General features: G+C 54.9%; 2 protein-coding genes and 1 long non-coding RNA gene across 6 annotated transcripts in view; 2 read left to right on the top strand and 1 right to left on the bottom strand.

Annotated features, from left to right (window-relative positions):
- The window catches only part of SPTBN4 (spectrin beta, non-erythrocytic 4), a 76,257-nt gene extending 74,481 nt beyond the window's left edge, over positions 1-1,776 (top strand). The window contains exon 37 of the mRNA XM_072777449.1: positions 715-1,776. Coding sequence (XP_072633550.1) covers positions 715-873 — 159 coding nt within the window. The 3' untranslated portion in view covers positions 874-1,776. The remainder of the gene's footprint in view (positions 1-714) is intronic.
- A 358-nt stretch (positions 1,777-2,134) lies between these two features.
- Positions 2,135-13,833, top strand: SHKBP1 (SH3KBP1 binding protein 1). Its single transcript, XM_072777505.1, has 18 exons — positions 2,135-2,293; positions 2,530-2,583; positions 2,733-2,778; positions 2,883-2,956; positions 3,237-3,295; positions 3,508-3,588; positions 5,061-5,222; positions 5,319-5,409; positions 5,499-5,689; positions 6,428-6,543; positions 7,339-7,426; positions 7,540-7,656; positions 10,185-10,355; positions 11,331-11,486; positions 11,858-11,954; positions 12,866-13,044; positions 13,189-13,303; positions 13,425-13,833. The coding sequence occupies exons 1-18, from the start codon at positions 2,208-2,210 to the stop codon at positions 13,648-13,650; spliced, it is 2,109 nt and encodes a 702-aa protein (XP_072633606.1). The 5' UTR covers positions 2,135-2,207; the 3' UTR covers positions 13,651-13,833.
- Positions 11,569-14,663, bottom strand: part of LOC140605269 (uncharacterized) — a 19,343-nt gene continuing 16,248 nt past the window's right edge. For 2 of the 4 annotated variants that reach the window (XR_012007975.1, XR_012007976.1), the window contains one exon: positions 13,832-14,394. This is a non-coding gene — a long non-coding RNA (uncharacterized lncRNA). Of the gene's footprint in view, positions 12,042-13,831; positions 14,395-14,663 lie in introns of those variants that run through there. The other 2 variants (XR_012007978.1, XR_012007977.1) reach the window with 2 other exon arrangements.

Genomic DNA, 14,663 nt, shown 5'->3' with positions numbered 1-14,663 from the left:
GGAGGTTGGAGTTTGTCCTAAAGGCACTGGAGATCCATGGCAGACTTTTAAGCAAGATTGGGGAGGGGGGTCACAGCAATATATAAGAAAGATCTTTTGTCAATAGGGTAGATTGGGAAGGGGGAGAGGGGAGGTGTGGAGCCAGGAGGCAACCAGGACAGGGACCCAGGTGGGAGGACACAAGGCTGGACACCAGCTGACTTGTGGGAGGGGCATGGAGGTGGTTTAAAGAGATGTTGAAAATAATAATACTTGTTATCTCCTTCCTTTTTACAAAGGGCTCTGGAGTATTCCTCGGAGTATACTCAGGGAGTATTCTCTCCCTGCCTCCTTATTTTTAAAATGGGGATAAAAATAGTTTTCCATTTTAGGGTTCTTGTGAGAATTAAGTTGATACACACAGAGCCACATATATGACCTGGCGAATATCAGTGCTCTATAAATCTCTGCTGATGTTGTTGGTTGTTATGTTTATCTCTATAGTGGGAATTTGATATAATGCTATTGCACAGGATTAAGAGAATTAATCCACAGAAGCACTTAGAACAGAGCCTGGCACATATTAGGGGCTATGTAACTGTTTGGGTTATTATTATTAACCCATTTAATAGATTGGAAAACTGAAGTTCAGAGGGCAGTCGGATTCCAGGGTCATCTATTGCGCGGTCTCCCTTCTTCCAAAAGCGGACTCTGTTGCCCTGTTTCTCTCTCCAGGAGGAGATGAACGGCTGGCTGGAGGCCGTGGCCGCTTCCGTGGGCGAGCACGCTGAGATCGCCCGCTGGGGACAGACACTACCCACCACGTCCTCCACGGACGAAGGCAACCCCAAGCGAGAGGCGGGGGAGCGGAGGGCCAGCGGGCGCAGGAAGTGACTTCCCACCTTCTGGGCCTGACACACATCCCCGCCCCTCTCGCCGCACTGTGGGCAAAAAGACACTTTCTCTTCCGCAGGGGCGGGCGCCTCTAGTTCCACCAACACTGCGGACGCGCCAAGATGGGCACTGGAAAGGAGGGGACTTCTCCTGCACTCCAGGAAGTGGTGGGGGGATTGCTGCCCCTATAGCCATATCTCGGCCCCTTCCTGCTCGCCACCCCACCCCAGGTGCTGGGGCTCCATTATTTTTATGCAATAACTGAGTTGGAGGGGGCGGGTAAAGGGGCCAGTTGAGCCAAGCCCCCTGCCCGGATCTCCAGATCCTGCCCCAAGAAGCTGGGGTGGTAGGGGGCGATAATTCCTGCCCCCCTCTCCGCCCTAGGGATGGGCATGGGGCCGCTGGTGAGGTCCCCTGGACCATCCAGGGTGCTAGGGGGTGGGGAGGGGACGCCTCCTCCCCGCCTTTACCTCACTTCCAATGCTGCCTTGATCTCTGTCTGGGAAGGGGGAGTGAAGGGGCTTTGGCCCCTGCACTCCGCCGTCTCAGAGCCATGCGGTTAATTCCTGACTTAGTTTATTTTTGCAAAACGTCGACCTCCTCCCCCCCCCCCCCCCGCCCCGCATCCGCGAAGGCTTTTTAATGGGAGGGGCGTCAAAGCTCAAAACTGTCTTCCTCTCTCCTCCCCCCTCCAGCTGTAAATGCCACTTGGTGAGGGGAGGGGCGAGAGGAAGCCCTCCCCCCTGCATGCTTCTGGCCGGAGCACCTCCCTAGGGAGTGGGGGAACAGGGTTGTGGCAGCCCCCATGGTCGCCTGGAGGAGCCGCTGGGGCCTGGGGGTGTGGGGCGGTGTGGCAGGCGCACACTGTATGTACCTATAATAAATCCTTTGGCTTTGACGGTCTATGCCGGTTTGTTCGCGTTTAATGGGCCGCGCCTGCGAGGATGTGTGGGGCGGGGGAGAGGGGGGCGGCGCAGGGAAAGACTAATGGCAGCAGAGAACTTTTAGATGTTCTCTTGATGTGTACTAATTTCGGGATTTAAACACACGTCCCTCACGAAACACCTAGATTCTAAAATTGGGAACCAGAAGGCTAGAGGAATGTTTTGCTGGCCCTTCTATCTAAACTTCCCCAAAGGGGCCTTGCGGTACGCCCCGTCCAGCACAGGAAAGGCGGGGCCCTTTAAGGAGGCGGAGAATTAACTGCTACGAGTGGGCGCTTTGTCCAATCGCCGGCGGCTCCGGGAGGCTCCAGGCCAATGAGCAGGCAGTGGGGGCGGGGCCCAAGTACAGACCCGGAAGCGGGTGCTGGCCGGCCGGCTCGCCCCGGGGCCATGGCAGCCGCGGCGCCTGCAGCCGACGGAGTCCCAGGTCGGGGGCCTCCCGGGGAGGTGATTCATCTGAACGTGGGAGGCAAGAGGTGAGTGTAGGAGATTCCTGAGGCCCCCACCTCGGGGGCGGGGAGCGGAGTGGGAGTACCCGCCTCTCCCGCGGGGAATCCTTGTCCATCAAGGATTGCTCCGCCTCCTGCTGAAGGCGCGAGTGCCCGGACTGACGCCCGAGGAGGGCCGGGTTGGGGGGGAGTCGGGGAGGGTAGGGGGCCGCGTTCCTTACTCTTCCTCCAACCCTTCGCGTCCGCTCACTTTCCCCCCGTAGATTCAGTACCTCTCGCCAGACTCTCACCTGGATCCCAGACTCCTTCTTCTCCAGGTGACCGGGAGAGCGAATTTGGGGCGGGCTGTGGGTGGCGGGAAGAGACGGTATGGGGAGACTTAATCCCCCCACTCACCCTCCCCCCGACCCCCCGTGCGCCCACACACTCTGGCCCGTGACACCTGCTCTGTGTCCCCTCCCTGCAGTCTTCTGAGCGGACGCATCTCAACACTGAAAGATGAGACTGGAGCCGTGAGTAGGGCATAGAGCTTAAATAGGGCAGTGGGTAGGAGGAGGGACTGGAGCCTCACTCAGCCCCGCTCTGCCCCATCCATCCTCTGCCTCCCTCCCCGCAGATCTTCATCGACAGGGACCCCACCGTCTTCGCCCCCATCCTCAACTTCCTGCGCACCAAAGAGTTGGATCCCAGGTCTGCATGGGGATAGAGGGACCCCACCGTCTTCATCTTCTTACCCTCAGAATGTTCCCTTAAGCCCCTCAATCCGATTTGAATTGTGTCCTTAGAGTTTAACCCAAACACACACACACATTTTCATTGCCCATCTATTTCATCGCTCCTTAGAATCTTGATCCAGTCAAAATTTGCTACCTCTTGCAATTCTCTGTGCAGTTTTGAAAGCTTCCTCCTCAGAATTCTCGACCAACTCCCACTCCCCAAACTCTAACCCCTGGTGAATTCTGCTACTCAGGGGTGTTCATGGTTCCAGCCTCCTCCACGAAGCCCAGTTCTATGGGCTCACTCCTCTGGGTAAGTGGGGGGCCCCATTAGCTTCCTCATTGCATAGAAAACGAACTCCTGCTCTCCTGATGCTTCTCTCCTGAAAGAAGTTAGGGGTAGCGCTGAGAGCACTGGATTTGGTCCTGGGTCTCAAGGGGGATGGGTGTAGAATGAGCTGGGGAGGGGGATAGGATGTGCCTCAGTACTCCCCAAGTCCCAGCCTTCGAGTTATTCCGCCTCAGTTCGCCGCCTGCAGCTGCGGGAGGAGTTGGACCGATCTTCTTGTGGAAACGTTCTCTTCAATGGTTACCTGCCTCCACCAGGTGGGCACAACTAAGGGATGGAGGGGAGGGAGGGCTGATGGAAGACTACATTTCCCATAAGGTCGAGGCCCTTGGTCGCCTGTGCTGTGAGCCCTGAGACACTATGGGAGTTGTAGTTCTATATCAGAGGCTGGATTGAGGGAAAGGAAGTAGGAGACTGCATTTCCAATGAGGCAGTCAGTGGGCCAGCTACCTGCCCTGAGGCTCAGAAGTGTGCCCTAGAGCCTGAAGGGGGTCTCAGTCCAGGTTTGATTTCCTTGTGGGGAAGCTTAGGAAGAACTGGGGTCCTTTGCAGGGAGGGGAGAAATATAAAGGGGGGGTTATTGACTAGAATCTTCATGGGACGTTAGATCAGCAACCCCCGCAACCCCAGCTGGCCATGGACAATATACCCCAGTGGTTATTGGGAACTGTAGTCTATGAGGCTTTGCTGATGAGAAAAAGGAATAAAATGGGGAAATTCGACTTACAACTACTTCCCTAACCTTGCTCAATACCTTCATGATGTTTGTCAAATATGGAGATCTGTGCTTTTGTTTTCTTAGTTTTACTGTGTTGGGTTTTTTTTAAGTCTTTTTTTTTTTAATAAAAGTAAATTTTTAAATAAAGATTTTATTTATCGATTCATGAGCTCGTGGGGCTTTGGGGGAGCATGACACACACAGAGGCAGAGGGAGAAGCAGACTCCCTGCGGGAAGCCTGATGCAGGACTCATCCCAGGACCCCAGGACTATGACCCAAGCCAAAGGCAGGCATTCAAACACTGAAAAAACCCAGGTGCCCCTAAAAAGTCATTTTTTAAAGTTTACTTTTGTAAGTAATCTTTATAATCCATGTGGGGCTCAAAATTCATAACCTCAAGGTCAGGAGTTTCAGGTTCTTCCAACTGAGCCAGCCAGGTGCCCTGTACAAAAGTCATTTTAAATAGAAGCTTTTTATCACTACCTTTATACCTTGAATAAGTAAACGTGAATATAAAATCCCCAGGGCTCCTGGGTGGCCCAGTTGGTTGAGCATCTGCCTTCAGCTTGCGTCAGGCTCCTTGCTCAGCAGGAAGTCTGCTTCTTCCTCTCTTCTGTACTTGTGCACGCTCTCTCTGCCTCTCAAATAAATAAATCTTTCAAAAAAAGAAAAGAAAATCTCCAAATACCAGTGTTGGGATGCTGCTGCCTGCCAACGAGGTAGGCTTCCATTTCTTAAAGCAAATACTGAAAAGGGAGCACTGTTTTGGCAGCACCAAGCTGATTTGTCCTTTGTGTGCAGCTCAGAGGAATAGAAAAGGGAGTAGCTTGCTGTGTGATTCAGTGTCGTTCGTTGCCCGCCGTGTCCCCACACCACCTAAAATCTTTTTGGCAGGAGACTGTGCCCCACATGTGGGCAAGTCAGTATCTGGCATATTTTAGGTGCTTGTGACGTGGCAATTGCTACAGTTATTACAATCATTGTCACTCTGCTCCTTCTCCCTGCCATAGTGTTTCCAGCAAAGCGGCGGAACCGGCACAGCCTGGTGGGGCCCCAGCAGTTAGGGGGACGCCCAGCCCCCGTTCGACGCAGCAACACAATGCCCCCCAACCTGGGCAATGCAGGGCTGCTGGGCCGAATGCTGGATGAAAGAGCCCCTCCCTCTCCCTCCGGTAGGCTTCGGTCCCCTGGGAAGCTGGGGCAGCCAGCCTGGGGGAGGGGGTGCTGTGACCCTGCCCTGATCGCTCTTCTTCCCCCCACCACCCCAGGGCTACCGGAGGAGCCAGGGATGGTACGCCTGGTGTGCGGACACCACAACTGGATCGCTGTGGCCTATACCCAGTTTCTTGTCTGCTATAGGTGCTCAGGGAGGGTGGTGGCTGGAGGCTGGAGCCCTGTTAATGGGAAGGGCTCACACTGAGGGTTGATGATATTGCCCCAACCCCCAGGTTAAAGGAAGCCTCTGGCTGGCAGCTGGTGTTTTCAAGCCCCCGCCTGGACTGGCCCATTGAGCGACTGGCACTAACAGCTCGGGTGCTCGGTGGGGCTTTGGGGGAGCATGACAAGATGGTGGCAGCGGCCACAGGTAGCGAGATCCTGCTATGGGCTCTGCAGGCAGAAGGTGGTGGCTCCGAGATAGGTATGGTACCAGGACTTTTCCAGAACCTTCTGCCCTTTATTTTTATTATTTTTTTTTTTAGATTTTTTTTTTAAATTTATTCATGATAGAGAGAGAGAGGGAGAGAGAGAGAGGCAGGCAGAGACACAGGCTCCATGCAGGGATCCTGATGTGGGACTCAATCCAGGGTCTCCAGGATCACACCCCCGGCCAAAGGTGGCGCCAAACCACTGGGCCACCAGGGCTGCCCCCTTCTGCCCTTTAGAATGATGCTTCAACCCTGTTGTCTGTTGGAATTCTCTACCCCATTGGAATTCCTTGGTCTGTTAAAGTAACCCACCCTATATACAGTTCTCACACTTTTGAAGATTCTTTGCATTATTAAGATGTTCCAACCCTTTAGAATTCCGTATCCTGTTAGAATTCTTTGGCTTGTAGAAAAATCCACCCACATAACGATTCTCCCCTCCATCATAATTCCCTGCCCTGTTAGATCTCCCTGCCAGTAGAATCCCAGAACCTGTTAGAATCTGTATTCCCATTAGAAATCTCTGTTTGCCTTGAAAATCTCTACTGGAGTCCCACACCCCATCTGGAATCTGAGCCACGTAATCCTCTGTAATTCCTGCTGGATTCCTCTATCCTGTAAAGATTTTACGGCCCAACTGAATGAATCCTCTGGCCCTTGGAGTTCTTCCTGCCACCTCTCTTCTGCCCCATGAAGTGGGGTCCTGGCTGAGTTCTCCTTGCTCTCTGCAGGAGTCTTCCATCTGGGGGTGCCCGTGGAGGCCCTCTTCTTCGTTGGGAACCAGCTCATCGCCACAAGCCACACGGGGCGCATCGGGGTCTGGAACGCCGTCACCAAGCACTGGCAGGTCAGAACACTGGCCAGCCTAGCTCCCTCTTTCCCAGGTGTCCCAGGGGGGCTTCCTCTCTGCCCCACCCCCTGGCCAAAGCCAGAGACCCTAGCTAGCACTGGGCCAGATCCCTCTTGGGGTGCTGCGGTTATAAAGGCCTAAGGACATCAGATCAGGGACACCTTCTGGAAGGTCTGCTGAGCTGGGGGCTGCTGAGCTGGCAGGAAAGGTGTGGGCCTGCAAAGGACAAGAGAGGATTCTCTAGGCACTGGACGGGGGAGAGGGTGAGTGGAGCTGCTATAGGAGGCTGAAACCCAGAGAGAGACACGCAGATGTCTGTCGTTCCCCCTGCACCCTCCTGGGCCATGTCCAAAATGGGAAGAAACATACATCTGCAGTGTTGCTTCCTCCTGCAAAGTGCATTTGGGAGAGTCAGGCAGGGGTGGAGGGAAACAGACAAATAGGAACAGAGGAAGTCAGGATGGGGGCACCGAGGGAAGGATGGGTAGAGACAGAGGCCAGGCCGAAAGGTGGTGGTGCATGCAGGGATGCAGAGAGGCAGACAGAGGTGAAGAGAAACAGCTAGAAATCCAGACTCAAAAGAGAGGCCGAGAGACAGAACCGCTGACCCTGAGATTTCCTAAGATGGAGAGACACAGGTAGAGATAGGCCTGGAGCAGGCAAGGCTGGAGAAGTAGGCCTAGAAACCCCGGGTGGGTTCTGGAGTTGGGGCTGCTGGGGAGGCCCTGAGGGGAGCTGCTGAGGCAGACGCAGGGTCCTGCCCCTGCCACAGCCCGTCCCGCCGGCCCCCAGGTCCAGGAGGTGCAGCCCATCACCAGCTACGATGCGGCGGGCTCCTTCCTTCTCCTGGGCTGTGACAACGGCTCCATCTACTATGTGGGTGAGCAGCCCCTGGCACCCCTCGAGCCCGAGAACCTCCCCCAGGAAATGGGAGCCATGGGGAAAGGCTAGAGGCCTAGAACAAGCCCGCTTTACCCTCCCCACCCATCGCAGATGTCCAGAAGTTTCCCCTGCGCATGAAGGACAATGATCTCCTTGTCAGCGAGCTCTACCGGGACCCAGCAGAGGATGGGGTCACCGCCCTCAGTGTCTACCTCACCCCCAAGACCAGTAAGCTGTGACCGGCTACCCTGATGCTGCATCAGCCCCAGCCCCCAGTGGGGCTCCCTGCCACTCGCCACTCATGTAGCTTGACCTAGTGACATTTAGTGGCGGCAATGGGGGAGGGGGGGTTCAACTCTCATTTAGTCATTCAACAAACACTTACTGGGCCCCCCCTTGTGTGTGAGCACTGTTCCAGGGTCTGCGCTGTGGCAGGCCTCTCCAGCCAGGGGCAGAATTGGCCACTAGCTGGTCACCTTTTTGTTTCTTTTCCACCTCTGCATTTAGGGCATGATGCTTGCAGGCTTGTAAAACAAAGAGAGTGTGTCCTTTTTCCGCTTGGGACAGTTTTTTAATTTGGTTTCTTGACTTTAAATGCAGAGAAATAGGCTCCTCTGTTTGTTTGTTTTTTATAAATGTATTTTAAATTTAATGAGCAAATCTTTTTTTATTATGTTATTTATTTATTCATGAGACACACAGAGAGAGAGAGAGAGGCAGAGACACAGGCAGAGGGAGAAGCAGGCTCCATGCAGGCAGTCCGATGTGGGACTCGATCCCAGGTCTCCAGGATCACGCCCTGGGCCAAAGGCAGGCGCTAAACTGCTGAGCCACACAGGGATCCCCCTGTTTGTTTTTACTGAGATGTAATTCACATACCAGAGCATTCACTGTTTTAAAACATACAATTCAAAAAAAAAAACAAAACATACAATTCAGTGATTTTTAGGAGACTCACAAGGTTGCACAACCATCACTACTGTGTAGTTCCAGAACAGGATTTTTATCGCCCTAAAAAGGAACCCTGAACTCGTTAGCCATCATACCCTATTCTCTCTTCTGACAACCCCTGGAAACCTAATCTACTTTCTGTCTCTGGGGATTTGCCAATTCTGGACATTTCACGTAAATGGGGCCATAATAATACTTGGCATTTTGTGTCTGGCTTTTTCACTGAGCATAATGGCTCTTTTTTAAGTTTATTTTTTCTTTTCTCTTTTTTCTTTCCTTTTTTTTTTTTTTTTTAATGGTTAGTGCTTTCTAGATCTTAAGATGTCCTTGCCTACTCCCAGGTTGCAATGATTTGCCCTGTGCTTTCTCCTAGAGGCTTTGCAGTTTTAGCTTTTTTTTTTTTTTTTTTTATTTATGATAGAGAGAGAGGGAGAGAAAGAGAGAAAGGCAGAGGGAGAAGCAGGCTCCATGCACCGGGAGCCCGATGTGGGATTCGATCCCGGGTCTCCAGGATCGCGCCCTGGGCCAAAGGCAGGCGCCAAACCACTGCGCCACCCAGGGATCCCAGTTTTAGCTTTTATTTGTACATCTCTGCCGCTTTTCACATTACCTTTTATGTATGGTGTGAGGTAAGGCTCAGGGTACAGTTTTCTCCCAGCAGCCGTGAATTAAGTAACATACCTACCCTCACACCTCTCTTCACCTTTCCTCCACGGAAGGCCCCTTGCTGATTTCATATAGTTATTCCTCTCTTACCCCCACCCCTACCCCTCCCCACCACCACGCTGTCATGTTTACCATTTCTCTCTGTATTTGTTCCTGTCCTTACAAAATGAATGCACACAAATGGTCCTGGGCGTATATGTCAATTATCCCCTTACTTGTGCCCACCCTGCCCTCAGTTTCGTGTCCTTCTGTTTTGCTGTGCACAACCCTAACCCACTGCTTTGAACCACTGTACAAACTTATGAAAACCATGCTTTACCTACCCACATTCCTTAAGATGGCCCATTAAGTTTCTGACAGTTGCAAAACAATTTTTCCCCCCGCTCTGGAAGGTTGGCGAGGGTGAGAAGTCCCTTAGATGTGGGTTACATTTTCTTTCTTCTTTTTAGGGGAGGGGGGTTACATTTTCTTATCTTGTCGTGTGTTCATATGTTTTTATGTGTTTCAGCCTTTTGCTCTGTCATCCCACCTCCCTCTGTGTCTGTCTGTCATTATATCCTTGCAGAGATCCAGTTTCTTGGCTCCCTTTGCCTCCCTGTTTTTCTATTATTTTTTTTTTTGTCTCTGTTCTCTGTCTTATTACTGCTTTCTCTCTCTCTCAGTCTTGTTTTCTGTCTCTGTTTCTCTCTCTCCGATCTGTCCCTCTCTCTTTTCTTTTTTCTTTTTTTAAGGAATGTAGTTTAGGGCAACCCGGATGGCTCAGCGGTTTAGCGCCGCCTTCAGTCCAGGGCGTGATCCTGGAGACCGGGGAGCAGATGGAGTCCCACATCAGGCTCCCTGCATGGAGCCTGCTTCTCCCTCTGCCTGTGTCTCTGCCTCTCTCTCTCTTTCTCTGTGTCTCTATGAATAAATAAATAAAATGTTTTTTAAAAAGGAATGTAGTTTAATTTTTTTTAAGATTTTATTTATTCATGAGACACAGAGAGGCAGAGGGAGAAGCAGGCTCCCTGCGGAAAGCCCAATGCGGGACTCAATCCCAGGACCCCGGATCACACCTTGAGCCGAAGGCAGATGCTCAACCACTGAGCCACCTGGGTGCCCCTGATCTGTCCATCTCTTCATCCTTGGCCCCTCCCTAGGTGACAGTGGGAACTGGATTGAGATTGCCTATGGCACCAGCTCAGGGGGCGTGCGGGTCATCGTGCAGCACCCCGAGACCGTGGGCTCGGGGCCCCAGCTCTTCCAGACCTTCACCGTGCACCGCAGCCCCGTCACCAAGATCATGCTCTCGGAGAAGCACCTCATCTCAGGTGGGCCTCGCTGTGCTGCCCCAGCTGCCTGTCTCCCTACAGAACGATGACCCAGATGGGAACCTGGGACCGAGGCATGAGGGTGTCCCCTGGGGAGAGAATTTTAACCTGGGCGGTAATTGCAGAAGTGGGAGAATGCTGTAAGGGGACCCATCCAGCCAAGAGTGAGCGATTTATCAGTTCTGCAAGCATCGACTGAGCACCTACTGTGTGCCCAGCACAGGGGGTAAGGTGATGGACAAGACAGGCCAAGTCCCTACCCCTGTGGAGCTGGTGTTCTGCTGGGGATGGCAGATGAGAAATAAATCAGAATAGAAGTCACCAAGAGGCATGATGAAGACCATGGATAAACACAGAGCTGTGTGAGCGGCTAGAGAGTGGTGGGGTCACTGGGGAAAGAGCTTTGAACTGAAATGAAGGAATGAGCAGTGCAGCATGGTGGGGACAAGCCTTCCAGCAGACAGAACAGGCATTGCAAAGGCTCTGAGCAGGGAGGATGATTGGTGCCCACCCCTGGAGTAGGGTGGGCAAGGGAGAGCGTGGAACTTTGTAAGCCACACAGAAGATTCTGTCCTTGACCCTGATTGGGATGGAATCTCAGGAAGGAGTGCTGCGAGCCGAGGAGGGCCTTGACCTGACACAGGTGTGCACAGGATCCCTCTGGCTGTGTGTGGGGATAGACTGAGGGGGCAGGATGGGAGCAGGGAGTCTAGATAGGAGGTGATGACAGGCAGGACCAGGGTGGGGACCATGACAGGGTTGGGTGGAATAAGGCCCTGAAATGATTTTGGAGGCAGAGCCAGTAGGGTTTTTAACCATGTCGAGTTCTGGGGAAGAGCGAAATTGTCTGAAAGGGAAGAATTCAGAGGGGCCTGAATCCTGCCACCTTTGCAGGGGTCATCGTGGGGCTCAGGAGGGTTGGGCAGTGGGGATGCTGCGGCTGGCCTGACCTGCTGCTGCCCATGTGCTCCTCAGTCTGTGCCGACAACAACCATGTGCGCACGTGGTCCGTGACTCGCTTCCGAGGCATGATTTCCACCCAGCCCGGCTCCACCCCGCTCGCCTCCTTCAAGATCCTGGCACTGGAATCGGCCGATGGGCATGGTGGCTGCAGCGCTGGCAACGACATCGGTGCCTACTAGCCCCTGGCCCCCTGCCCCATGCACCCTGCCTGACCCCTGGCCCTTCACCCGACCCACCCAGCTGACCTCCTTGACATCCATTCACTCCCAGCTGCCCCACCCCACCATTGAATTCTGTTACCCCATCAATTCCTCTGACTGCCACCTGACCCAGGACCCCCACCCCACATCCCTGAACTCCGCTGACCGGTGGCTGACCCCCAATCTTCTTGGAGCTCGCCCAATTCCAGAAACCTGGGAATGGGGACGTAGGGTCCTGAGAGGGATTCATCCGTGGGGAAGGAGGCAGAGCCTTGGGGCCCAGAGTCGCAGGCTACCCAGGTGGCCCTGACTCCCACCCCCAACACTGTCCTGGCCCAGGCCCATACGGCGAGCGGGATGACCAGCAAGTGTTCATTCAGAAGGTGGTGCCAAGCGCCAGCCAGCTCTTTGTACGCCTTTCATCCACTGGTCAGCGGTGAGGACGGTCCCATCCAGCAGGGGGGCCAAGGTGGGGGGTGGCGGTGGTCAGAGGAAGAAGGCACGATACCAGCTGGGTCATGTCCTGGAGGCCAAAAGAGGGTCCTAGCCAAGGGCCATTGGAAGGAGCAAAGGCTAGGAAGGAGCATGAGGATCCTAGGTTTGGTGCCCCAAGGAATCAAAGGGATGACACATGGGGGTGGCAGTGAAGCTGGAGAAACCCCAGATGCCCATGCTGGATCCCAGGGTGGTCAGGCCCCAAGGTGGGGCAGGAGGCATGGGCACAGGCATTGGGGCCAGGGGGTGAGGACACAGGCACCTGTGGGGGCCTAGCGGAGAGGCTGGCTGCAGGCCTCTGAGGATTTTCTTGAGGAGGGACCCCCCGCCCCCCCGAGGTTCCCAAGGTTGGAAATGACCAAATAGGACATCAGTGAAGCGCCCATGGTCTGGGGCTTGGAGCACTGGCTAGGGCATCAGTGGGGGGCGGGGCCTGTCGGTCGATCACGTGATTGTGGGAAGCACTGAGATCCCCTGAGCCTGCTGGGGGGCCGTGGCCACTGTGGGAGCTGGACCTGGAGTTGGACAGGAGTCCAAGAGCCCAGGGAGGAGGCTGGGGGTGGGGGTTGGGGTGTCCCTGGGAGAGACCCCACCAGAGGCTGAGGGGAGGTGCCCAGGATGACACACACAGGCCTTCCCTGAGCCAGGCCTTCCCTGAGCCAGGACCAGGGGACAGCAGATGTGGGGGAGCATCCCACTGGGGACATGTTGCGGGGTGCCGGGCAGGAGCGTGCCCTGGGGCAGGAGAGGGAAACCTGTGGTGGTGGTTGCAGAGGCAGGACCCAAAGCCATGGCTGTGGGGTCTGCGGCCCGGGAAGGGTGTTGGGGTGACCCGGCTCCCCTCGGTCTCAGGGTGTGCTCCGTGCGCTCCGTGGACGGCTCCCCCACCACGGCGTTCACGGTGCTGGAGTGCGAGGGCTCCCGGCGGCTCGGCTCGCGGCCACGGCGTTACCTGCTCACCGGCCAGGCCAACGGCAGCCTGGCCATGTGGGACCTGACCACCGCCATGGACGGCCTCGGCCAGGCCCCCGGTATGCCCTGCCCGCCTCGGGGTCACCCCTGCCCCCAACCCCTGCCCCTGCCCTCTGCGCCCTTCATCTGTCCCCCTGCCCCCCCCAGTCCCTTGCCCAGTGATCCTCGTCTTGACCCCCTGACCCCCTTCCTCGCCCCCCCAGCCGGTGGCCTGACAGAGGAAGAGCTGATGGAGCAGCTGGAGCAGTGTGAGCTGGCCCCCCTGTCTTCCTCCAGGGGCTCCCTCCCCAGTCCCTCTCCCCGCACCTCCCTCACCAGGTAGGCACAACTCCACTTCCCCCTCTGTGCAATGGGAGAGGGGGCAGGATGTGGTTGCGGGGCTGGGGGTGCTGCTCGCCTGCCCGGGATGACCCACACCGACCCCCATCACCCCTCCTAGTCTTCACTCCAGCAACACCTCCCTGGCTGGCCGGCGTGGGAGCCCGAGCCCCCCACAGGCTGAGGCCCGGCGCCGCGGGGGAGGCAGCTTCGTGGAACGCTGCCAGGAACTGGTGCGGGGTGGGCCAGAGCCCCTTCGGCCGCCGACACCAGCCCCTCGGCCCCCCACGGGTCTCGGAGCTCCCCTCGTGCCCCCCAAGGTGAAGCTCAATGAAACTTCCTTCTGAACATAACTGCCATGGTGCCTTTGGATACCCAGGTCCTGGGGGTCTCTGGTGCCTCCCTGCTTCTGTCAGAGCCCCGGATTCAGGGCCAGGGCCTCCTTGGAGTGGTCACTGTTACTAGGCCCCCACTGTCCCCTCTTGTGGAACCAAAGTCACCCTCCCCTAATAAAGTTCTCACTGCCAACACCTTGCTGACATTCTTAGAGGTTTTGGGGGACCCCCAGGGAAAGGGTAGGAAAGATGTGGGGACCAACCAGATGTCTGGCTGTAGATTCAGGAACATCTGGCTCTCGGTTCAAGCAAAGAAGGGGAACGGAATGATTTACCCCTGGCTTCAGGCATAGTTGGATCCAGGGATTCAAAAACTCTTCCAGAATGTCTTTCCATCTTCTGGGTTTGCCCGCCTCTGGGATGCATCATTCTCAGTCAGGTTTTCCCTTCTGGGTGCCAAGATGACTCCAGGTACCTCCTTAGCAACTTCTTTTTTTTTCTCTTTCTCTAGCAGCAGCAGCAAATAATAATAATAATAATAAAAATCACATGACTGATTCTTAGTGGCTTGAATTTAGTCAGATGGCTGTCCCCTGAACCAATCACTGTAGCGCATGTGATGGAGGCCTTCCACTGTTCCAAGGGTCACCTGCCCTCACACGCCAGGAGGTGAAATCAGCCCCATGTTGACAGACTGGAGGAGTTTCTGGAAGGCGAATCAGGGTACTGTTACCACAAGCAGGGATGAATGGCTACCTGTCAACAGAGACACAGATGTTGGCTCTGTGATCACCACATCCTTAACATTTGTACCCTAAACTTCACCATGCCAAACACCTTGCCTACATCCCTGGCTGCCCAGTCTCATCCCTTTCTGTCTTTTCCTTGGGCCAATGAAGAGGAGAGAAAGAGGGCCAGACTAAAAACAAGGGGTCTTAGAATCTGTTCATTTGAGAATTCCAGGGTTTCCGGAATGCCAGGGTTTCTAACATAGTGGAAAGGGGTCCAGAATATTAGGGAATCTA

This window comes from Canis lupus, chromosome 1, assembly GCF_048164855.1.
Source record: "Canis lupus baileyi chromosome 1, mCanLup2.hap1, whole genome shotgun sequence".
Lineage (NCBI taxonomy): Eukaryota > Metazoa > Chordata > Mammalia > Carnivora > Canidae > Canis > Canis lupus.
Note: the sequence above shows the minus strand (reverse complement) of the source record. Positions and strands in the feature narration are given on the sequence as shown.

Excerpts from the sequence above, each read along its gene's own strand:
- SHKBP1 (XM_072777505.1), top strand. The coding sequence starts at position 2,208 with ATGGCAGCCGCGGCGCCTGCAGCCGACGGAGTCCCAGGTCGGGGGCCT. Across the intron at positions 2,294-2,529 it reads CTGAACGTGGGAGGCAAGAG|ATTCAGTACCTCTCGCCAGA; the intron begins GTGAGTGTAGGA and ends TTCCCCCCGTAG. Across the intron at positions 7,657-10,184 it reads CTACCTCACCCCCAAGACCA|GTGACAGTGGGAACTGGATT; the intron begins GTAAGCTGTGAC and ends GCCCCTCCCTAG.